The 23294-nt window shown below is 45.2% G+C and overlaps 4 protein-coding genes across 4 annotated transcripts; 3 read left to right on the top strand and 1 right to left on the bottom strand.

Annotated features, from left to right (window-relative positions):
• Positions 1–457: 457 nt before the first annotated feature.
• On the top strand, positions 458–2431 carry LOC113506148 (the record flags this gene model as incomplete). The annotated part of the gene is made up of 7 exons (XM_026889000.1): positions 458–582; positions 645–800; positions 841–865; positions 965–1187; positions 1255–1374; positions 1450–1681; positions 1886–2431. Coding segments are annotated over 6 exons (864 nt in total), but the record flags the coding sequence as incomplete, so codon positions are not given.
• Positions 2432–3833: 1402 nt separating this feature from the next.
• On the top strand, positions 3834–7718 carry LOC113506144 (putative aminopeptidase W07G4.4). The gene is made up of 7 exons (XM_026888997.1): positions 3834–4460; positions 5465–5873; positions 5951–6078; positions 6146–6339; positions 6417–6481; positions 6543–6647; positions 6729–7718. Exons 2-7 carry the CDS (start codon positions 5472–5474, stop codon positions 7365–7367), a joined length of 1533 nt encoding a protein of 510 aa, XP_026744798.1. The 5' UTR covers positions 3834–4460; positions 5465–5471; the 3' UTR covers positions 7368–7718.
• Positions 7719–8127: 409 nt separating this feature from the next.
• LOC113506146 (mitoferrin) lies at positions 8128–21828 on the bottom strand. The gene is made up of 5 exons (XM_026888998.1): positions 21497–21828; positions 19071–19156; positions 13084–13214; positions 12955–13011; positions 8128–9288 (listed from the first exon to the last, which is right to left on the bottom strand). The coding sequence occupies exons 1-5, from the start codon at positions 21611–21613 to the stop codon at positions 8708–8710; spliced, it is 972 nt and encodes a 323-aa protein (XP_026744799.1). The 5' UTR covers positions 21614–21828; the 3' UTR covers positions 8128–8707.
• Positions 19164–20197, top strand: LOC113506147 (general odorant-binding protein 69a-like). The gene has a single exon (XM_026888999.1). The coding sequence runs from the start codon at positions 19535–19537 to the stop codon at positions 19982–19984; it is 450 nt and encodes a 149-aa protein (XP_026744800.1). The 5' UTR covers positions 19164–19534; the 3' UTR covers positions 19985–20197.
• Positions 21829–23294: the final 1466 nt, after the last annotated feature.

Below are 23294 nucleotides of genomic sequence, written 5' to 3' on the forward strand. Positions count from 1 at the left end.
AGGCTCCACATGCAATTAGGAAATGTTTTGGGGTTGCTGGATATATTAAGCCCTTATTGTTAATTGTGTAGGAACTCGAAACACTTGGTTTAAAGCAAAACAATTAATTTTTAAAATTTATTGTCATCCATGGCTTGTGAGCACACAGCTGGTGATCTGCCAGTGCCGCACACTGCAGCCTGACTTAGTATTTTTTTCTTTATAAAGTAAGGCTTCATACAAATATTAAAAAAATAAACATTCTAAAACTCACCTTTAATGGAATGTAAAGTTTTAGTTTCATTTTATTGTTAAGAACATAATATTGTTTAGTGCTCGTTCTTTGTGATCGGGCTTGTAATGTGAAGCTGGGTGTGGGGCCGCTGCAGGCGGGCTGCGCGCGGAGCTGACGGCGTGCGTGCCGCTGGGCTACGTGTGCTACAGCGCGGGGCGGCGGCTGGGCGCGCGCGCGGCCGCCGCGCTGCGGGCGCGCCCCCGCCTGCTGGCGCTCTGCCTCGCGCACGCGTTGCTCGTGGCGCCCGCGCTGGCCGCCGCGCTGCTGGCCGCGCTCACCGACGGCGTGGACTACAGGATCGTCAAGGGGTGAGTGGGAGCGGCCCGCGACCCCTCCCCGTCGACCAGTGGCCTAATGCTCCCGTGCGCAGGGTGATGCTGTGGTCGTGCGGCGGCGGCAGCGCCGGCCTGTCGCTGTCGCTGAGTGCGCGTGGCGTGGCGCCGGCGGCGGTGGCACTCGTATACGTCGGCTCGCTGCTGGCCACGCCACTGCACACCGCGCTGCTCGTGAGTCTCTTACCTTTTTAGTACGCATATATAGGCGTGTAAGTAAATAAATTACATTAGTTGTTGTAGACTGACTGACGGACCCGCATGGTACCAGAATATTTTAAGCAGTCTTAAGCTTGCACTCCCACTTAGTTACCAACTGCAAAGCATCTAGCTACTAGAACTGACGCTGTGTGTCCAGTGCGGGCAGGCCGCGCTGCCGCCGGCGCCGGGCGTGCTGTGCACGCTGGCCACCACGGCGGCGCCGTTCGCGCTGGGCGCGGCGCGGGGCGGGGCCGCGCGCAGCCCGCCCCCCGCCGAGCAGCTGGCGGCGCTGCTGCTGCTGTACGCCGAGTGCTGCGAGCGGCTGTGCGACGCGGAAGCCATCCTCTACTTAAGCGACGTGCTGGTGGCGCTGGCGCTGGGTAAGGCCCGGCCAGGCCCGGCTAGCGGCTGGGCGCGGGCCACGAGTGACGCGCGTGTCCTCCACAGAGGTGTGCTGCGTGGCGTCGTCGGCGGCGTGGTGCGTGCTGTACGCGCGGGCCGGGCTGCTGTCGCCGGCGGACGCGCGCGTCGTGGCGCTGTGCGCGCTGCCGCGCTCGCTGGACACGCGTGAGTGTCAGGCATCAGCCGGTCGGCCGGAGCGGCCTGTAGTGCTGGCGGGGTACTGACGCACGCTGTCGGCAGGCTGGGCCATGTCGTGCGCGGCGCGGGGCATGTGCCGGCTGCCGGGCGTGTTCGTGGCGCCGGCGCAGGCCGCGCTGCTGGCCGCGCTGGCGCCGGCGCTGCTGGCGGACCGGGACCCTGCGGAGGGCGCCTCGCCTGAGCGGGAGCTGGCGGAGGACGACCCGCCGCTGGAGAGCCGGGGCCGGCCCGAGCCCGGCGACCCGCCCGCCCTCTAGCGGCAGGCTCGGAGCTGGTACACGACATTTTCACTAATTGATGCTCTGCTCATCTAGTATTTAGGTAATTCAACAACGAATCCCTCATGCATGATGGAGTGATCTTACTATAGGTAATAAAATTGAACACAGTCTCACAATATTCATATGGTAAACTTTGTTGTCTTTTGTTTCAATTTATAAAAGGTATAATATTGTAATATACATTTATTTAATTATAGAGATGGAGCGAGTACGAAGCGTCTGGTTGGTGAATAGAGACGCGCTCGTAAGAAGTAACGCATCACTAGATACAGATCACTGCTAGCTATAAAAAGGAACTGCCAATGTTTTTGTTAAGATGTAAGCAATCCTAACCAGAGGCCTTATAATTACAGCCTTGAGTATATACCAATTACCAATAGGTTTACTGTGCGGCACATAAAGGCACTAGAGAGAATGACTTGGGTCATGCTCAGGCGACAACATGATATGTTGATACGTGGTTGTGTCACTAATTATAAATCTAGACTAGGCTACAAGCAGGTAGGTAGTAATGGAACAACTAGGTATTATATTGCATTGGGCACACTTTGAGTAACTCAAGTTCTTCCTATTCTTCGATTTTAATTATGACCACATTGAATGTGGAGTTACTATACTACTTGAGTAATGACGATTTTTCAATCAACTAATTAATTAGTTGCCATCTTAAAAGTACTTTGTTCAAAGTTGTTGTGTTAAAACGATTTTAAAAACTATTAATAATAAAGAATTATTTCTAATTACGTTTTTTTTTGTATTCTCTTGTTGACCTGTCCTAATCTGTTATAATCTCCTTGGGTCGCCAAATACCTGATTCTACTCCTTAGTCCCATGCTCTTCTTACCAGGGATGTTGCGGATTACGACTTTTGAATGCTAACATCCGCACCATCCGCAGGTGCGGATGTTAACATTTCTTACAAATGTAGTACAGTTTGCTTAAAGCAACGAGGAATTCAAGTTTTTCACGGGCTGTTTCAATTAAATTATAGATAATATTTTAGTTTTCTTTTAGAAATTAGTTGCCATTATCTTCCAATCTTTTTGAGTAATTTGTTGCTGGCAACTGCAAACTTTATTCATGATACCTAATTCAAGCTATAGTTTCGGACACGAAATAGTCTCCACCAGGGTCTGTCAACTTTGTTCTACGAACAGTAAGTAGGCAGGCGATACGGAGGAAGAGAGACCACAACAACGGAGTAAAAGAGATGAATATATGCGTTAATGTAATGTTGCCACCGGAAAACAATTTCGTATTCTCCATATCATTATGCTTATTAAATGATTTTAATAGTAAACTGCCCTTGAAAATAATTATTGCTATTATTCTGATACCGACCAAACATATTTTATTAAAAAATATGACATATTTTATTGATTATTAAATAATGAAAACCAAAAAAACTGGGATAGTGTGTGGCAACAATTATGTCTGAACTCGGAACAAGAAAACAAAATGTCTGCCAGCGTTTGCGCACCATTTTATCTGGTTGGTGTGTTTATTTGTGATAAATAAACTAGTTACATTTAATTCTATCTACTTTGATTACGTTGAGTCGAGGCTGCTCCACCGTGGCTGTGTTTTGGGGAAATTAATTGTGTGTTTGTGAGATATGGACTCGGTGTTAAGACAGTGACTCTTGTTTGAATTTGTGTTTTATATTGCGTTGAGTTCGGAGAAAGAAAACACTAGAATCTGTTGCATGTGTGGATCTTCACCTTCAAAAGATCCCACCATCACTATGCATTGCTAATGTATGTTTCCTAAATGAATTGCTGAGTAATTATAATTGTTATCATGCTAAATAAAAAGTTAAGTGAACATTTTTGTTTCATTGGAGAGCTCTATTAAGATAAGTTTTAGAATTATGCACACGTACACTGTGTTTCTCGATAGTGATTCTGTTTAAATGTCAACTATTGCTGAGCAAAAGTTTTCCATTTTGTAGGAAACTATCGAGAAACGCAGTGTACTTGTGCATATAAAATCCATAACAAAGAATTGAAATACATTGTAGTTTGAAATTCCCGCCCTAGCTTTTACTCTCTAGTTCTCGCGGGCTAAACTTAGATGGCGCTGGCCGGTAAGGAAAAATTTTCATCAAAAATTTGTATGGAGTCGTTATTCTTCCCTCTAGGGGTATATATGTTCTGTGGTCTCCACAGAATTACAAAAACACTGTTTATCGTTTTAACGGGATGATCACATTGAACACTAATAGGTATAATGACTGCATGAAGTTGTCATCCACAATTTAAAAAATGCAAGAAGACAAAGAGATTGCGATTCTTCTTTTGGATGAAATCCGTCACTGTCTCTTTGGTTGGTGGATTTTGTTTACATGCAAAAAGTGTAATGTCATGTCATCCGATTCTTGTTTTCTCTGTGAGCGGAGAGGAAAATATTTATCGAGTCTTCTAGTTGACTTAATAATGTAAACTACGTAATTAAATACCATCCTAACTCATCATCAAAAATCATTTTGCAATTAAAAAATATTTATGGTCGTAAGAGCGTATTGAGATGGTATTAGTGTGGTCACGGTAATTGTTATTGTTTTCTTTCTCATCCAATTACCAACTTAATGCGCATTTGGTCACCTAGTCGCGTGATTGGACGATTCCTACCAGGCGAGTAGTGCTAGAGCGGGTGGCGGCAGCGGCTTGCGCTCTAAGCCGCATTCCGCCGGCACATTGCTAAGTCGCCGTAGCCGGCACTACTGGTTGCCGTGTACGTATCACTGACCAACTTGGCATCATATTGAAATCTGTAAGTATACTGTTTAGATATTGTCTATTTGATATCATAATGTTTGTATCATCTACTTTGGTCAACTTACAATGATGAACATGTCTGCATTTGTATAGTATAACCTTTTAGGCTTTTAGTTGAATGTCTTTATCTTTTCATCAGGCCTTGCTGCAACCATGTAACTCGCAAGTTATGTTTTTAATTTTAATTACATTATACAAATTTGATGTTTATCCCAAAGCATAGTAGAATTTAATAAAAAGTTTATGGTTAAAGAGCAGTAATCTGCTGTAGTTCTCCCTCAGTTTTGCACATATTATACTTTCTTCTATAATATTGCTTCCCAATTTTATCCCTGACTATAAGACATTTCTGTTATAGTATGTATGATGCTTTATCATATCTTAGAAAATGAAATTGAAGAAATGGTGGATTCTCAATATATAAAAAAGTTTTTTAAACATAATGTAATAAACCATCTTGTCAACATCTAGCCCAGCGATTGGGGGCGGGTTTGTATTGTTGTAAAGCTCTGATAATATGTGCCGGGAGCAAAAAACTGTGTATTATAAAATGTTTCAGATAAGAGTATGGATGTTGATGTTTAAAACAAGGTCAATATAAATAAAGCTGGTAATTGTGTTTTCAAACAAAGATATTTTATTAGAACACAATTTGAAAATAACTAATGATCATATATAAAATAAAAATCATGAATGTTTAAAACATGATCATTAACAAATAAAATACTATGCAAACACTAATAATTGTGAAAAAACGACAAATGTTATAAAACCAACAAACTAAAGTTGTCAAACTAGAAATGTGCTACCAGCACAATAACAATGGTTTTAACTCTACCTTATAGAACATATCAGATTAATAAAAAATATTACCTGATGTTTCATGCATATGGTAGCATGGGCATAGTTACTTACTTAGTAAGTTGATACAGTGATCTGGTCTATGGATGCGAGTAAACTTGTGTTAGCATTCTTGTAAGTTTGCAATGTTTGTGACAGGTGAAAGATGGGCGTCGAGCACATCGTGAACGGGGTGTCGCTGGCGGCGGTGAGCGAGGTGAACAGCGCGGAGTACGACGCGCTCGTGCTGGTGACGACGCAGGACGTGGCGCCGCCCGGCGCGCTGCGCGAGGAGGTGCGGGCGGCGCGCGCGCTGGACGCCGGCCTGGACGCCGCGCCCGCGCTGCTGCGCTGCGCCAGCGTGGCGGGCGCGCGCCTGGTGCTGGCGCCCACGGGCCCGCTCACGCCCTACCACGACGTGCGCAGCGTGGGCGAGGCGGCGCGCGCCGGCCTGCAGCGCGCCATGGCGGCCGGCGCGCAGCGCCCCGCGCTCGTGCTGCAGCCGCACCCGCTGTGGCCCGACGCCGACCTGGTGGCCTTGCTGGGCGCGCTCGAGGCGCTCTACGTGGTGAGGCCCGAGCTCACACTCCTCCGCCAATACTCTTAACTGTATATGGATGAACTGTCATAGTGAATTGATTGCAGCCGCTCGAGATCCGCGAGTCATTCCCTGACCGTGGGCATAAGGTACAGGCGCTGGGCGTGTATGGCGAGGGGCTGACCGGCTCGCTGGAGGACCTGCTGCGTGACGCCGCCGCGCTGGAGCGCGCCAGGTGCGGGGAGCAAATCTCACGGGCTCACGGCTTAGCGAGGCGGTTACTCACCGCGTGCTTGTTGCAGGGCCTTTGCACGCGACTTGGGAGGAGCAGACCCCGAGCGCATGACGCCGCTGCGCGCCGCGCAGTTTATTCGCGAGACCTTCGCCGGCGGCTCCGTGCGAGTGCGCGTGCTGGACGACCGAGCCACCATCGAGCGCGAGTACCCGCTGCTGGGCGCCGTCAACCGCGCCGCCGCCACCGTGGAGCGACACCGAGGTGCGAACACGACCCGCTCCCGCCGGCCTCGTCCCGAGCCTCTCGTGCCTAGCTAATGCGTGCATGTTGTGTCGCAGGCTGCATCGTGTTTCTTGAGTACGAACCTGCGAGCTACGAGCGCACCGTGCTGCTGGTGGGCAAGGTAAGCGCGACCAACTCGTGCGCGATGTCGCGCGGGCCAGATTTAACCCAGTGTGTTGCAGGGCGTGACTTACGACACCGGCGGCTGCGACCTGAAAGTAGGCGGCGTCATGGCTGGCATGTCGCGAGACAAGTGTGGCGCTGCCGCTATCGCTGGATTCCTTAAGGTGAGATGATTATAGCGAAAGGATTAATGAAACGTCATGAGATGCACGTAGAGCAGTACTGTCACACCGCTCTTCTGCCAGGCATGCGACGAGTTGAAGCCGGCGCTGAAGGTGGGCGCGGTGTTGGGCATGGTGCGCAACTCGGTGGGCGAGGACGCGTACGTTGCGGACGAGCTGATCCGCTCGCGGCTGGGGCTGCCCGTGCGCGTGGGCAACACGGACGCCGAGGGCCGCATGGTCATGGCGGACCTGCTGGCCGAGATGGCGGGGCGGGCCGAGCGCGAGCGCGCGCCGCACCTGTACACCGTGGCCACGCTGACGGGGCACGCGGGCCGCGCCTACGGGCCCGGCTACACGGCCGCCATGGACAACCACGCGGCGGCGTGGGGCGGCGGCCACGCGCGCGCGCTGGCGGCGGCGGGCGAGCGCCTGGGCGACATGCTGGAGGTGTCGCGCGTGCGGCGCGAGGACCTGGCGGCGCACCGCGGGCTGGGCGCGGGCGACGCGCTGCTGCAGGCGCACAACAAGCCCAGCAGCGCCATGCCGCGCGGCCACCAGGCGCCCGCCGCCTTCCTCATGATGGCGGCGGGGCTGGACGCGGGCCGCGTGGCCTACACGCACCTGGACGTGGCGGCCAGCGCGGGCGAGCCGCCGCACCAGCCCACGGCCGCGCCGCTGCTGGCGCTGGCCGCGCACTACGGCCTGCTGGCCAAGCGCTAGCCCCGCCGCGAGCGCTACACCTCGCAATACAACAAGTACATCAGACCATAATATTTTACTATACAAAACGACTGCATAACACATTGTCAGATCAGAAGACAGCCTTATAGCATTTATAGATTTTTAAGTGTGTACACTTGTCTTCCACATGCCAGCAACTAACAAGCCTGACAAGTAATTGTTCTGCTGCACTAGCCAATTTCTAAAACTTTTTATAACCATCTACAGTCTTTTTCTTTTTTCGACTTCTCTTTTTTTACTCGTGTTGCCATATATAAAAATCGATTGTTTTATGTTATGGCACAAACGTTAATTTATTTATGTCCTAATAAAGCTGTATTTTATTTATAATATTTTGTTTTATTTAATGTCTCGTATTGCCAAGCTGTTATTCGTCACTGCTCTGCTTGGTCAGGCTGGCGCAAACATGGCGAGCACTGCAGGTACTATATCAAAATCATAAATATATAATAAATTTATCTGTATATGATTCATGCGAGGCTGTTTCTTTATTTATTTTTAACTCGTGTAATTCATTCAGGTCACTTACACAAATACACCTGAAATAAAATACATTTTAAATGTATAATTTGTAGTGTCAACTCAGAATCGGCTGCGCTGCGTTTGGTGTAATGTGTACAGTGCCACCTCTGCGGGGCTACGGTCACGTGGGCGCGAGCGCGCGACACTCGTCGCTCGCCTGCGAAGCCGTCGTCATCCGCGCTTACGGTCCGCAGCATCCACAAATAAAACTGCTGCGTATTGTCCAACTTTTTATTCACTTACTGTTTATTTTATAATATTTTTTCAATTTGCAATTTTACAGCTCGGCGAGCGGCGGGCGGGGCCGCGCTTGTGCCTTAGTTCTATACAAATAGTATTTATAACTCTCAATATTACTCGAGTTTATCACTCACATATACAACTCATAAATACAACAAATACAATTAATAATAATAATAATAGTAATTTACACAAACAACAACACAAAATAATTTGCCGCATCCGAACGATCCGAGCGACAATCCGTTCCCTTCCATCACAATATACATAGCACCTCCATCATATTTTACATCCGTCGGGATGTTCAGAGCAGTTCATCGAAGCCAAACTGTTTGATATAACAATTACTAGCTGCAATCGTGGACTGCGATAACAAATCATTTACAAAAACAATGGAAAACAAAGTCGCAGTCGCGTCGCCTCGCCCACGCGCGTGACTAGGGCGGCGGGCGCGGCTCGCGGCCAAACAATATACAGGACATGTACACACTAAGCTAATCTCACTAGAATCAACAGCACCTCACTGTGTGGCCAGCGAGCGGGCTCCGCGCTACGCGCTACGTGCGCGTCACGTCCGTGGAGGCGGCGGCCAGGCGCAGCGCGGCGCAGGCCAGCGGCGGCGCGCCGCCCGCCGCGCCCGCCGCGCCCGCCGCCGCGCGCTCCTCCTCGGCCGCGCCCAGCGCGTGCTTCAGCGTCTCGTACGTGAGCCAGCAGATGGCGGCGGCCGGCATCTGGTACAGCACGCGCGCCTGCACGCCGCGCAGGAAGCCGCGCGGGCCCGACGCGCGCAGCACGTGCGCCGCCGCGTCCAGCAGCGAGTCGGCGCGGTGCGCGGCCTCCTGCGTGTTGAGCACGGTCTTGCACACGTCCAGCGGCGTGGTGGCGGCGGCGGCCAGCGCGCCCGCCGCCGCGCCCGCCAGCGCGTGCGCCAGCGGCGAGTAGGTGCGCGCGGGGTTGAGCGCGGCCTGGCAGCGCTCGTACGTCATGAAGTACAGCGCCGTGAAGGGCACGTTCATGGCCACCTGCGTGCCGTACGAGCGGTAGAAGGCGCGCGCGCCCTCCGTGCGGAACACGTGGCGCGCGCACTCCCACACGCCGCGGTACGGCGAGTTCAGCATCTGCAGCCGCTGCTTCACCACTGCAACGAGCACGCCCGACATTCATTTATGACTTAAAAGCGAGCGGAAAATATATGCAAACATCGAAGAAAAATCACTGCGCCCGAAGGTGAAGGCACTGCCGACTTGTGGCATGCCTTCTATGATGATATAACGAATAATCGATAATGGCTCTTAAACTTGAGTCGCGTCTGATAATACATACGAGTAGCATAGGGGGAAAAAATACCATTTTAAATCGAATTTATGTTTTTATTATTACTAAACCCTTGTAATATCCATTGTTCTGATCCAAACCTTTAAGGAATTAAATATAAGATATTAATGACATATCATTGGAGAAATCAAAGCTCACAGACTCCGTTGCCTCGGCCACATCGAAAGGATGGGGGATCGCGCTGTTTAGAGAGCGTATCTGGGACGACCGACAGGTATCGCCGAAGGGATACAGTCAAGGCGGACTTTCGGGAAGAACGAGTAGCCATAGTGGGGATGGTGGGATGGGGTGAAGTAGCGCTCTCTCGTATCAGAGGCGGTAAGCAGTGTAATAGAAAATTTAAAAAAATAAACATGCATATATTGAAATTTAACTATTTGTATATTACAAATATAATATTTTGACCTTCTTTCTCCGTGCTGTCATCGGTGCCTTGTATAAAGTAGTCCAGCTCCACCGAAAACTCTCTCACTGGGGATACTTGTTGGTGGAGGTACCAAATATTCTCTGGCTACTGGAGAAACTCTACTATATTTGTTGCTATTTACTTTCCAGCGAATAAGTGGGTCTTTTTTATAATAACATATTCATTAATATTTTTTATCAATTATTTTACTTCTAAATGCATTTACAATATAATTTCTTGTTCGTCTTTCCGTTCACTTGAGTCACATTTTAATGATACAGATTTTTCTGAACATTCGCATTCACCTACGTGAAAAGTCCAACGTTAGTTCCGTCACTAGTATAGATACGTTTACTATGCCTGAGGTCGTGAGTTCGAGTCTCCTCCAGGTCTAATGTTTGTGTGCAAAGCACAATAATTTGTACTGTGTCTAGGTATTTACTTAAAAATACACATTATAAGCATGTTAAACAGTTGTCTACCTTCTAGTTTGAGACTAGGGGGCGGTGTGTGTAATTGGTGAAATATGTGTATTAGTTTGAGGTAAAATGTACAAGGATTTAATGATAATGTAACCGCCCCGTTGTAAATAGCTGCATTCTGTGCAGTCCACAGATGACACATGGTGACGCTTGGTATTCCCCGCGCGCTCGCGTTTTCCTCACCGGCGGCGACGCAATTAAACTCACGTGATTACATCTCGTCCCGGCTGCTCACGTCTTATAATAGTGTATTACTCGGTAGTACACAGCTAACTCAAGCAACTGGCAGCGAAACTCGGCACTTGCTAGGACTCGCCTAACGACCGTGACTTGCGTTATATTTATCTATGTTACCGGCGCGCAGCGCTACTCATACTTGACCTTGACCTTCGTCCGGAAAACTATTCACGCAAATGATAGTATGAAAGGATAACGAATCGATTTCTTTTTCTATTATTTAGTCCTTTATATTAGGTGTATAATGATAATGTTTTTTTCTCATTCTACTGACTTCGTCATGTAGTTTAAGTAATAATCATCCTTAATGAATGATTGTGAAACGACCCTCGACACGAGAACTAAATTCCTTGTTGCGGAATTGTTATTGAAAAAAAAATACATTATTTTACATAGGTCTCCCCTAGATATTTTTTTTGAGTGTGGCAATGTTGTATAAGTGATCCGAATGGTTTCTGTTCCGCTCGACCTGAGGATTGCAATAGTGTGGGTGACGTTCATAAATAATTTGTGATAATGAATGACATCACCATTGATGTTTTTACCAATATGACTTGGTAAGGAGATTACTTGAATTAGAAGAAGGATCAAAGGGGGACAATTATATACCACGAGAAGTCCGTGCGCACGAGTCGCAGTAGATAAAAGTTTCAATTTAATAATTTATATCGTCCTTGGCTAGCCAAGTCTGTTTAAATACTTGACTATAATGAATTCTACATAATTTGTTTGAGGATGTGTAGTTTCTTTTCGCTGCATATCGCAGCGAAGGTCGCCGCTGGCGAGCTCGCGCCGCCTCCTCTCCAGTGATCCACGCTGTGGTGTTAGCTTAACGTGCGTGCGACGGGGAAGTGCTGCGGGGTGTTGTGCAGGAAGCCCCGGCCATTGTGGAGCGGCGCGCCGCTTCCGCACCGCGGACGCTCCGACAGCTCACCACTTGGGTATACGTCAATGTTTACTGTCAATATTATGATCATCACCGTTATCCTAACATTTTCCCATGCTATGTTTTGAAACAAAATGCGGGCAAATAACGCAAATTTAACACTAAACGTAAGATTCGATCTCGCGTTGATAGGTGGGTGTTTCAACAATTGAAATCGACTGGTTTAATGATCAGTAAACAACCCCGATGCCAGTGGAATACCGTCAAGTCAATTAAAAGAGTCTCGATTAATTACATATGTATATAACAATTACAATAAATTGAAAGCACACTTGTAATGTAGATTAGCATTCGTATGACGTGTGTGTACAAGTGTGACGGCACTCGGCGGCACTCCACGTGGCGCGGCCAGTGTCTGCGGCGGCGCTCGCACACCTTGTTACGAGCGAGTACCTGTCGCTCGTACAGGTAACGTTGCAATCGACACTTGTACTTATGCATCTCGAAATACGAACCTGCTAGTCTTTATATCAGGTCGAGAGTAGGATGTCTTTCGCGAAATACAGACAGCCGCAAAATAATGCACAAAATAGGATGCTACGCGTTTCTATTATAAATATGATTTTGACTGCGTTCAGATCAATACCGAAACATCGAGCACGTATACTAACTTAAATCTGCGTAATTTCGTATCTTGTAAAACCACATGTTTTATTACTTATGCATGTGTAAGGCAGACAACTTCATATAGCGTAAGATTAGAATTCAGAACCAGGCCTACTCCCGGGTAGGCCTGTTGCAACAACCTCGTCTGATAACATTCACATCAGCCGGGCACGCAGCCTCCTTCTGTAGAGGCAGCTAACTATGGAATACCAGGAGGGATCGGTCCATATTTGAGCATTATCTATAAGTAATCCAATATTGGCGAAATCTCTAGTGTACTTATCAGTGGGATGACATCGGAACCACTAGTGTGGCTGCTGGCTCCCTTGAATGATGCCACATCGCCGCAGGTGTATTATGCATATTAACTAGGTATATTAATTATTGTTGATATTTATTGGAACACTTGTCGCTCGCCACTCGAAACGTGTATTGACTCAAATGACTTGTAATTGTTAAATTCATTGTTTTCGCAATCTGTTTAATACGCGGAAAAGTTATTCAGCGTGTTATCAGCTCTCGAATGGGCTGCACTAACAACTTCGATGGGTATCTAAACTACGACGTTTTTGATTATATATTATTATACATAGGTATGATTTTAATATTATTAGGTAGGTACATATGTCGCCCATACACCGAAATCTGTTTAGGAGGTCGAAGTCGCAGTGAAATTTTAATATTTGTTGTTGCGAGACAAGACTCTTACTTGTAACAACAACAAGTATTACAAGTAAGAATATTTTTGGTTAAGGCCTCTTACTAGTAATAGGTATACATGTGATGACTCACCCTCAGCAGGATTGGAGACGGCGTCGTGCACCAGAGACGCTATGCAGCCTGACAAGCCTGCAACAGGGAGTGGGACGGTGAGTAGCGAGTAGTAGTAGACAGCGGTCGGCCGCGGCGACGGGGACTCACCGTGAATGATGTTGTCGTGGCGGTGGCGCGTGAGGTGCGACAGCGTGTGCTTGCAGTGCTCGTACGTGGCGAAGTAGCAGGCGTGCGCCGGGCCCGCGCCCAGCACCACCGCCGACATGCCGCGCACCGGCCTGCGACACACAACACTCGCACTCTCCATATGCATTCAACACATTTTAACTATATTTAAATGTATATTATACTACTTTTAGGGCACTACGGAACTATGCCTCTGCACTATCCGTCCGTTTGTCACCGGGCTTTATCTTATAACGAATCTCTCGCGTGCTATAAAAAATACTAAATTGATTAAATAGAATTAATATTTAAGGGGACACCGTAAATTGATTTACAATTTTGGCGGAGATTTTTTCGACATAGCCTTTTCACAAGTATGGTGGGATCGGCGACCAAAGAGCAACTATTCTGTACCCAACAAAAAAATTATCATATAATCGAAAAGAAATCCAGGCGTTATCGGTATTCGTAAAAGAGTCAACTCATGTCGGTCCTTTTGAGGACCTCCTCCGCGGCTCGGCCTCAAAGACCGCCACGTTTTTGTAAGCATATTTAAAAAAATACATTCACATTAAACGTATTTATGCTTGTTTATTTACAAAGACACGTTGACTAAAATAGCGTAATCAGTGACGTCTACTTACATAATTAATGTAAATATTTCATGTTTATCGTAATTGGTAGTGTCGTACGATATCGTAAAAAAATTACCATTTTTGTGTACCGTCATTTTAACAGCCCTTATGAGTCGAGTCGTCGCAGTTATTTGTTGTCTTGCTTGGTATCTCTATAATTTATGTAGTATGTAAGTAACCGATAGATACATCGACCCGACCGATAGAGGCCCATCTCGCTGCGGTCCGCAACAGTTAAGTAAAGGAATATAGATATTATTAGACGTTAAATAATAAAAAAGTCACATAGTACATAAAGCCTCAATTGTAGATTTTCCTCTTAACACACTTATGAACATCTTTGAATGAAAGATATTTCACTTTACAGTTAGGGACACTCACAAATGTATTCGAATGTAGATTCACATCGATATCTCCTTTGTGGAACCTCCGTGTTCACTACCTGAACCTCTTAGTCTGACATTTAATTATTGTTCCACCGTTTTGTTTTCAGTGTTCCTTCATCTGTATAAATAATTTCTGATTAGTAACTAATTAGATCTCCTCAATTTTCCCACTTTAGTGGCCCACATCTGAAGAAAGTTGTTATTTTCATGCGCTGAAAACTGAAGCGGTATTTAAAACATGACCGGACTCGTCTATATCAGTCATTTCGTGCATTTGAAATAATTTGAATGACTTCTAGTTGTTACCGGTATATGTCACGTGAACGTAAACTCTGCATGCCTTGCTTTTTGTGTTTTATCAGAAAATATTTTAATAATAATCATTTTAGATATCAGCTTCAGAAACTGATTTTGTTTTATCGATAAGTGCGTGCCGAGTCGGGTTAACTGTTAATTATACGATGTAAGTTGACTGTTTAGTGCGATGTTGTAAACATTTAACACAAGCACGAAATTGTGTTGCAATCAACTTAGCCAGGAAAACTACGTCACTTAAAACGCGCATCTTTTTATTAATTCGTGGTGACAAGCACCACTCGCTGGGTCACCCTTTAAGGATTGTTTGAATACATTCGAAACAATAATGTTGCTTTTTCCTATAACACCAGCTGCTCATATCGGCTGATAGAGCTAGTTTTTGGGATATGTGCAGCGTAGACTCGCATGACGTCGCCACTGTTGCGTAACTAGTGAGAGCGGAGCTCACCGCCGGCCTTGAGCACCAAGGCCGCCGCTACGCCATCACGACCTTTCCTAGCCCTAATACGTCCCTGAATCAATACATCCATCGCCCACGTTTCACATTAAATAATACACACATCACTTCTCGTAACTCCTAACAAAACAACACAACTTTTCTGTTTGTCACCATGAATAATTACTATTGCTATCAAGTTTGTTGCGGACTTCAAAAGCATCGGATTTGACCGTACCTATTCTGTGACTTGAGGCGGGCTAGCACGTGATCCGCGACGTCACTAGGTGAGTCCACCGAGCATTCGGCACGGCTCCTGTAGGAGCCTGTGTCGCCGCTTACACCTAGCTTTACGTAGTAGTAACGGTTCAACACACGCCTAGGAGGTGATATCGCCTGCCTTGCTGTCTGCTACTTTCGAGCTATATTTATAATTGCTATGTTGCGGAATCCGTTCATACTCAACAATTAGTGGCTTCCGTTACAAGTCAAATATTGGTATATTATTTAGAGATATTGTGTAGTCAGTGCTTGGGTTGCGTCACTTCTGCCCGGTGCCTGCCTCTAGTCCCACAGCGGGTTGCTCACGTGGGTTGCTGCATTTCAGTGTTTGTGATGCGCACGGCTCTACAAACAGAGCGCAATGCATTATTACATCGATAGCGTACTGCGCTTAAACAAGTACTGTTAATACACTATATTGTACTGTTCCAAGCAAACAAGCAGCGTCTATCGTCATAAATAGTAGCTGCTCAGGTCATCATCACCATCGTGGCTATACTTGTAGTCTTTCGGACGTGTGATGGTAAAGTGGGTGTATCCTGTACCCGAGTGCCGCCGATTGTGCGTCAATCAAACAGCGCGAACACCCGCGTGCCCGGTCGATCAACCACACATTGACCGTCATCCATCTGTTCTATGCACGCCATCACAAATACACACCTTCGCTGTGTACAATTTTGCTCCTTTTTTTGTATTCGCGTTTCATAATTCTCGATTTCTCAAAGATGAAAAGGACATTTTCTCGTCAGGGTTCGTCGAGGGCCAGACCTTAGCGCGTAAATGTTTTGCGGATACTTTCGGATGTATAATTATTAAAAATTTGAAGAAAACCAAATATTATTAAATAAACTTAACGTAACTATACATATGTATATTGATATTTTTAGAGTAAACAAGTGTGAAACGAGAAATTGTCACGAAGTGCAATGATAACATTTACAACGAGATAAGGAAGCCCGGCGAGCGCGGAGAGCGCGGCTACAGCGCGGTACCGTCGCGAGGAGAGGTGTTGCAAACCATCAGCTGATCTCCAGAATGTAGGTGAGTGCGAGACGCCTCGCCTGTCGACCCCAGTGACGTCACCGCCGCGTCACAACACACTTGCATTAGCCTCCGCCGCGCGCCTTCGCCGTCTGAACACGACTTCAGGTATTCATCGGTAGACTGCTCCATACGGGGTTACGCAGTATTAGTACTCGCTACACCACAAGTCCAACGATAACATTGCTTTGTTCCGGTACGCTCTCAAGGTTTTCCTTAACTTCATTTAGGCATAAAGATTAAACAATAACATCTCTCTGAAGTCAGATACTAGATTCATTTTATTGTCTTGTAAGTCCATCTGGTTCAACAGTCATAGTCACATTAGACAGACCGATTGGTTGAGGTCACCACACCTAACCCACTGTGCGCGTCGTGTCGCGGGTTCGATTCCCGCGTAGTACAAGCATTTGTGTGATCCACGAATGCTTGTTCTGAGTCTGGGTGTCTTTGTGCATGTGAATTGTATGTTTGTAAAAACCCCCGCGACACAAGGATTGAATTCCTTACAGAGGGCACTATTTTTAATATTTCGAGTGGCCGAAGTCTTAGCCATTTCTCTCTCCCCACTCCGCGAACACCGCGCGCGGCCGTCGTCCGTCTTCGAGATTGCCTGTATCCGTGTTTTTTGTTCATACTGTTTTTACATATTATTATGTTACGTAATATATGGTGTTAAATTGTTAACTACAAAATGACCAGTCATGCCGCACATACATGATTTCGACAGCCAAACCTTTTGCATTGACACATGTATCGTCTGGCAGCAAGGCGCACTGTTATCTAGCGGTAGATTACAGTTGTACAGACGTAAGTACGAGCGAACTTCAGCGTGGTTTGGACGGCCACGTACGCTGATAACAGATAACGTGGTGATAGCGGCAACCGCGTCACGGCCTACACCCGGGCCGCGGGGCCGAGGGACGACCACACGAGGGCAACTTCCATATTATCCATTATTGCTATCTTAATGTATTTATATTTTTTAAATCCTTTATCGGGATCCCAGAAAGTCGCTACCTTAACACGGGGACTGCTGTCTTATCACTTCCATTGAATTGCGTTTTAAAACATATCAACAGCTAAAACGAGATACAGCAATTCTTCGCAAATAAAAATGTCGTGGCAAGGAATCTGGTACTACCTTCTCTACGTGAGCAATAACCGCGCCACATTAAACGCATGTTAGTCACCCCCGAGCAAAAACCCGACTATAATGAAAGATAATCTGACCTGTAACTCTGTGATAGATTATAGATCAACATCATTGACCCAAATGTAAGGAGTCGCGCGCCGAGCCGGTGGATGCAGATAAGACGTGCAGTCGCGTGCGGACCGGCCCGCGCCTCGATAACCGTCGCCAGATAGTGTCAATAACATGTTACCAATAGCAACACGCTCACTGGGTAGCGAGTGAGGCGGAAGGCAAGACTTGGAGGAGGTAGGCATACATCACCGAGGTAAAGGGCCGCTTCGTGCGCGTCAAGCTTAACAGGCGAACACATCGATCAGTTGCCTGTGATTATCCGGTGTTCTGTCTGACGTGTTCAGGTACTATTGTAACTTATATTCAAAAACAAGTTTATGTTTTGTGCCACTTGGAAATCGTATCATGGTAGCTATTAATGGTTATGCAAAGCAGATTACAGTAAAATCTATGCCAGAAATAAGTCACGCAAGACGCAGGCTGGCGCGGCGAGTCCCTGGCTCCCGGGGGTAGGCGCCAGGCGTTAGACGGCCGTGGGTCAGGCTATGCTATATAACTATGTAATACGTTGTTCAAGTGTTTTAGGTCGCTTTTATTTAGTTCAAGTATCTATATTTTAATGTAACTTGTATGTATTAAGTCCTGTTTAAAGATGTACCTAACACAACACCCATCCCAACACAAAAGAATAGACGATGAACAAATGATGGTGATTTTATCCGCACGCAGGATCAAACTGTGCGGGATCTTTGACTTCGAAATGATCGGACTGAAAATATTTGATCATAGTGAAGGGACATTGCATTTGAAGCCGCTGAATCAATATTCGCTAATACAGTTAGAAAATCTATTTTTTACTATTCTTCTTAATCTTCGCTTTTACATGCAAAATAACAAGAGACTTTTCGCTATTTTACAAGTTCATTTTATTCCTCTATCGGCTGCGGTTACGGACTCACCGCAGTCGATACATGTTAATGTGATAGGTAATGGCATATTTCGTTACTTTTGTACTCCAAAAGTGTTTCTAATCTCACGAACTCACTTCTTTAAAAGAGCTTTCGGTGCTCTTGCTTATAACAGCGCGAAACGTGAATGTTGTAATTTTCACAATAAATCGAAAAGCCTAAAGCGTCCACGAGCTGTTAAAAATAATTTCGAAATCAGACTACGAGCCAGGCCGCGGCAGCTACAACTAGTTCAGCTGAAGGATACGGTTTTTAGGACTAAGTTACTGTAACTTAGTCCAAAAAAACGTATCGCTTACTTCACCGACGGTCATGCGATTCATTTCATAAAACCCGCCATTGTTAGTAAAACCTCTTAGAGCAAGTTGCCATGTTTTGGAGTTTTGTTAGATTAATACCCCGGGCATCCCGCAAATGAAGCGACTCTCAAACAACGTCGCTGTTATCAGTGCGACGGGCACAATATTGCTGCACACTTACTTTGTACAATGATAACTAATAACAAGTACTCAAACAAGAACGACGTCAACATTACAATAAATTAATACTTAAATACATACAACTGATACGTATGGCAGCGAGTAGAGCACGAACTGATACAGATTTTTGAAAACGATGCAAAGAAAGTAATTTTATTTAAAAGATTTCTTACGTATCCCGTTGGTAATGCGAGGAGGAAAATGTGTCGAGTGTTACCTGAGCAGGCCCTCGCGCTGCACCATGTACCGGAACGTTTCTGTGATGCTGCTGTTGTGTGCACTCCGTAAAGACTGCATGCGAGTCTGGAACAAGGAGAGCGGGTTAGCGGCGTCCAGGGCACACGCACCCACAGCGTGGCGGAGCACTGCGCAGGGGGTGGACGTGCCTTATCCTGACGTGCCTTCTGACAACTATGCAATTTAAAAAAACTATAAAAAATTAAACGGTTGTAGTCTATAATTCTGTCTTTAGCAAGCATGTTATTTGAAATGATTCTACACAAACGAGAAAAATTACAGTTTCCTTTGTAACACACGTTTCACGTACAGTACACAAATACAGAAACAAACATTTTTTTTTTCCCTAATCACTGGATATTATCTAGGAGCATATAATTTAGGAATCAAACGAGACATGTGATCATCGAGCAGGATGACATTGAGCAGGTCGATATAAAAAGTATGCGGGAGACGAAGGTGGCATCAGTGAGCGACATGAGGTGTGTACTAGCGGTGCTGGCGCTGCTGGCGGCGGCGGCGGGCCCGGCCGCGGGCGCCGTCGAGATGGACGAGGACATGGCGGAGCTGGCCAAGATGGTGCGGGACAACTGCGCAGCCGAGACCGACGTGGACGTGGCGCTCGTCGAGGCCGTCAACGGCGGCGCCCTGCTGTCGCCCGACGCCAAGCTTAAGTGCTACATCAAGTGCACCATGGAGACGGCCGGCATGCTGGCCGACGGCGAAGTGGACGTGGACGCCGTGCTGGCGCTGCTGCCGCCCGCGCTCAGCGAGCGCAACGCGCCCTCGCTGCGAGCGTGCGGCACGCAGCGCGGCGCCGACCACTGCGACACCGCCTACCTCACCCAGGTCTGCTGGCAGAACGCCAACAAGGACGACTACTTTCTCATTTAACCCCAGCTGAGGCTACCACACCACTCCTGGGGCTCAAATACTACCATTTGTTCCAGAATATCATTTGCCTCTTCTAGATTGTAATGTTCTCTAGTTTAGTAATCCCTAGTACACTAACATATCTAAATTCACTATGTTGAGGCAAATACAATTATCTATATGTAACCCCTGTTATTTGAAGAAATAAAATCTAGTGCAGTTTCCGTATGTGCATGTCTTTTGTTTTATTGCACTAATCAAATACTTGCTTGCACTTTTGACCTGTTTTTCAAATGTAAAATACTTAATGGTATAACATGACTCATTATTTGTAATGTTCCAAAATTATCATTGTTCCGCTCATACTCACAATTAAATACTTTTGTCAGTAATTAAACATATTGTATAATAAATTTCATGCTTTTTTATTTCAAAACTAACTACCAATACTGGTGGCAATAAATTTAAATGTGATGACACTCAACTGAGAAACCGTCACCTGAACATACACACAAGTGACAAGAGATTTAAACTTTCATTTACAGAACATTATATTGTATATAAGTACTATTATAGAGAATTGTATGTTTCATATTAAATTCTTATGAAATCCTAATAAGAACACTTGTTATATAAAAAAGTGGAGTATTTACAGCATTCAGTAGGCAGCATCGTGCAGCTTGGCAATTGTTGAAAATAATTCAACAGATTACTTCCACAATACAATGTTTTATGACTTTAGTTGTTTTTAGTTCAATATTAATCATGCTCTTTTCTGAATACCACTCTTATAAATTTCAGTCATTTACTTTATTACATAGACACAAACTTCAAGAATGAAACAGTCACCCAGCACTGTCATGACATACTTCTGACCTTCTGACATTACAGACTGAGGATGGGTGTGAGTGCAAGCCACTAGTTACATGCGATGTAATGACAGAGCATGGCTAGCAGCTGCAAGCTCATGGTAAATAACAAGCTACCACTAATGTGCCTCAAGGTCATGTTTTGGTTCACTGTGCAAACAATGTAAACACACATTTATTGTTGATTCTTGTAATCTTATTAAATTATTTTTACCTTGATATATACAAATTCGAACATGGACATGACAAGCTTCTCAGGAACTAACGAAACTGGACACCACAATAACAATTAAGCTTTTTGACATTTTCAGAGAATAGACTTTGGTAAAACTTTGAATATTCATCCATTACTTAACAATTGTTTTCAGTAAAAAACGGTCTAATAGCCATGTAATTGCTCAAATAGTAATAACAATATAATCAAGACAGAAAATTGGGGTTATCATAAAACGTGTAAAGGTCAAAATAGTTGGTCCAAAACAAAATTTGAAACACAGATATCTGCAAATAGGTAATTGTCATGTTTTTACATAATCGGAGTTAGCAAATTGGTGGCGTAACAGGCCAGCCGACGGAACTGTCACTCTGATTAGGTTAGATCAAATAGGAGTAGGAGCTGAGGCACAGCCTGCGGGCTCGCCCTGCGGCTGCTGCACATGCTTACCTTTACGGAGTCCAGCGGATACATTATACAATGCTCCATGACCCCAGCTATTGCTCCGGCAGTCATGTGTGTGACGAAGTTTTGGGTCGGAAGGTTTTCGTAGTCCTCAAAGTTCATAATACTCACTGAATACTGACACTCAGCACAAAATAAACACTTTTAATGGGAAAAATAACTGGGGTTTTGATTTTGCTTTATCGAATTAGAAGTATCATTTTCACAACTATTTTTGTCACAAGTCATACGAAATTTAGAACAATCAAAATTGATTCCATAAATGCGACTCTCAAGCACGCGCGACTTTTGCGGTATCACAGAGTAATAAACACTATCTTAAGTCGTTCGGTATTTATAATCTATAATTTAGTGGTGGGCGTTTAGTAAGCCATGGTAAACTAAGTTCCAATTAGTTGACTAAAGTAACTGATTTAATTTTTTTATTGTGCTCTGTTAGGTGTAATACTACTTTTTCAATAATTTATTAGTCATCATTTTAAATGATTAACCCCTAAAAATTCTTCAGCTCAAAATTAAGGACAGATAAAAATGACTTGTCACCTTTTGTAGCATATTTAATTTGTTATTTTTGTAATATTTCTGTATTAATAGATGATTAATTTAATAAATGCAGCATTTATTTTACATTTTTCTTATGGTCGTCATTTTATAGGAAGATGTAACACCTATATTTAGCTATTATAATATTAGCTATTTAGCTATTATTTCTTTCTCCTCTGTCTGAGCGTCTGAATACTGTAAATATTATACCGCATTTTATTTTAGAGATGTTTTAGAGTGACTACATAGCAGCATTGCTAGATTTTTTTGATAAGTCGGGACTTGGTACTTTTTGAGTGAAAATAGCGGGATGTTTCCGTCAGAAGCGGGACATAGTAAAATTGATGTTTGATGTTCGATGTTCCGCGCGCGAACAACATAAGCAAACAAGTGTAACATACCTCCGCGAAAAATTTATCGACCTTTTTTTGATTCGTATTTGTAGTGAATATCCGCCCCGGGCGACGGTGAGCCACACTACAATAGTCTGTGTGAATCCTACGAAAGACGTACGGTCAAGTTCTCTCCGAAAAGCGGGACAGAGCCTGTCCCGCGCGGGACGTTAAAATTTGATTTAAAAATCGGGACGACCCTGTATATGCATATATTATGACAAAGTCTGAAAATCATAATGCAATGACAAATCAGTTACTTCGTAGGTATTTTCGAAGACTGCAATAACACAAAAGTAAGTATTTATTCTTACTGTCTCACTGTAATCCAGTGTTATTGAGTCGAGTGGTATTTATTACAATACCTATTATTAAGTATTTCCGTATTATTATAAGCATCTATTGACGTTACGAGAATTAAGTATGACATCAATACCCTGTTGGCGGTGTTTAGAGGGGAAATCTATTTAATTCTATTAAGCCTTCACTCCAAGGGTACGCGCTCTGATGTGATTCAGAGAGAGTCAGAGCGCTTAGCGGTAACGTGTCAAGACAACTTCGTACAAACAGAACTAAAGTGGCTATGGGAGAAAGAGACACACGAAAGTGTATTTTAGAATTATAGTCCAGGCTGGGAAATCGGACTATAAAAATAATAATAGAAATAACAATCAACAACAATCTCGGTCTGGGTTCTGGGTAAGGTTAGTACGATCTGGGTCGAAGCAAAAACGCGGCAATAGACGATATTGACGACATGGCTGTTGAGGAAAACCATACCATTTTTTTTCGGAGGCCCTCGTCGCCGTTTTATGTTTGATGGAACCCAGAGAGTACAGGCTTTGGGC

Source organism: Trichoplusia ni (genome assembly GCF_003590095.1).
Source record: "Trichoplusia ni isolate ovarian cell line Hi5 chromosome 1 unlocalized genomic scaffold, tn1 tig00004053_group0, whole genome shotgun sequence".
NCBI lineage: Eukaryota > Metazoa > Arthropoda > Insecta > Lepidoptera > Noctuidae > Trichoplusia > Trichoplusia ni.

Coding starts and splice junctions, on each gene's coding strand:
- LOC113506144 (XM_026888997.1), top strand. CDS start 5,472: ATGGGCGTCGAGCACATCGTGAACGGGGTGTCGCTGGCGGCGGTGAGC. Junction 6,079..6,145: donor GCCGCGCTGGAGCGCGCCAG/GTGCGGGGAGCA, acceptor TGCTTGTTGCAG/GGCCTTTGCACGCGACTTGG. Junction 6,340..6,416: donor CACCGTGGAGCGACACCGAG/GTGCGAACACGA, acceptor GTTGTGTCGCAG/GCTGCATCGTGTTTCTTGAG.
- LOC113506147 (XM_026888999.1), top strand. CDS start 19,535: ATGCGGGAGACGAAGGTGGCATCAGTGAGCGACATGAGGTGTGTACTA.
- LOC113506146 (XM_026888998.1), bottom strand. CDS start 21,613: ATGAACTTTGAGGACTACGAAAACCTTCCGACCCAAAACTTCGTCACA. Junction 19,157..21,496: donor ATCCGCTGGACTCCGTAAAG/GTAAGCATGTGC, acceptor TCCTTGTTCCAG/ACTCGCATGCAGTCTTTACG. Junction 13,012..13,083: donor CCACGACAACATCATTCACG/GTGAGTCCCCGT, acceptor TCCCTGTTGCAG/GCTTGTCAGGCTGCATAGCG.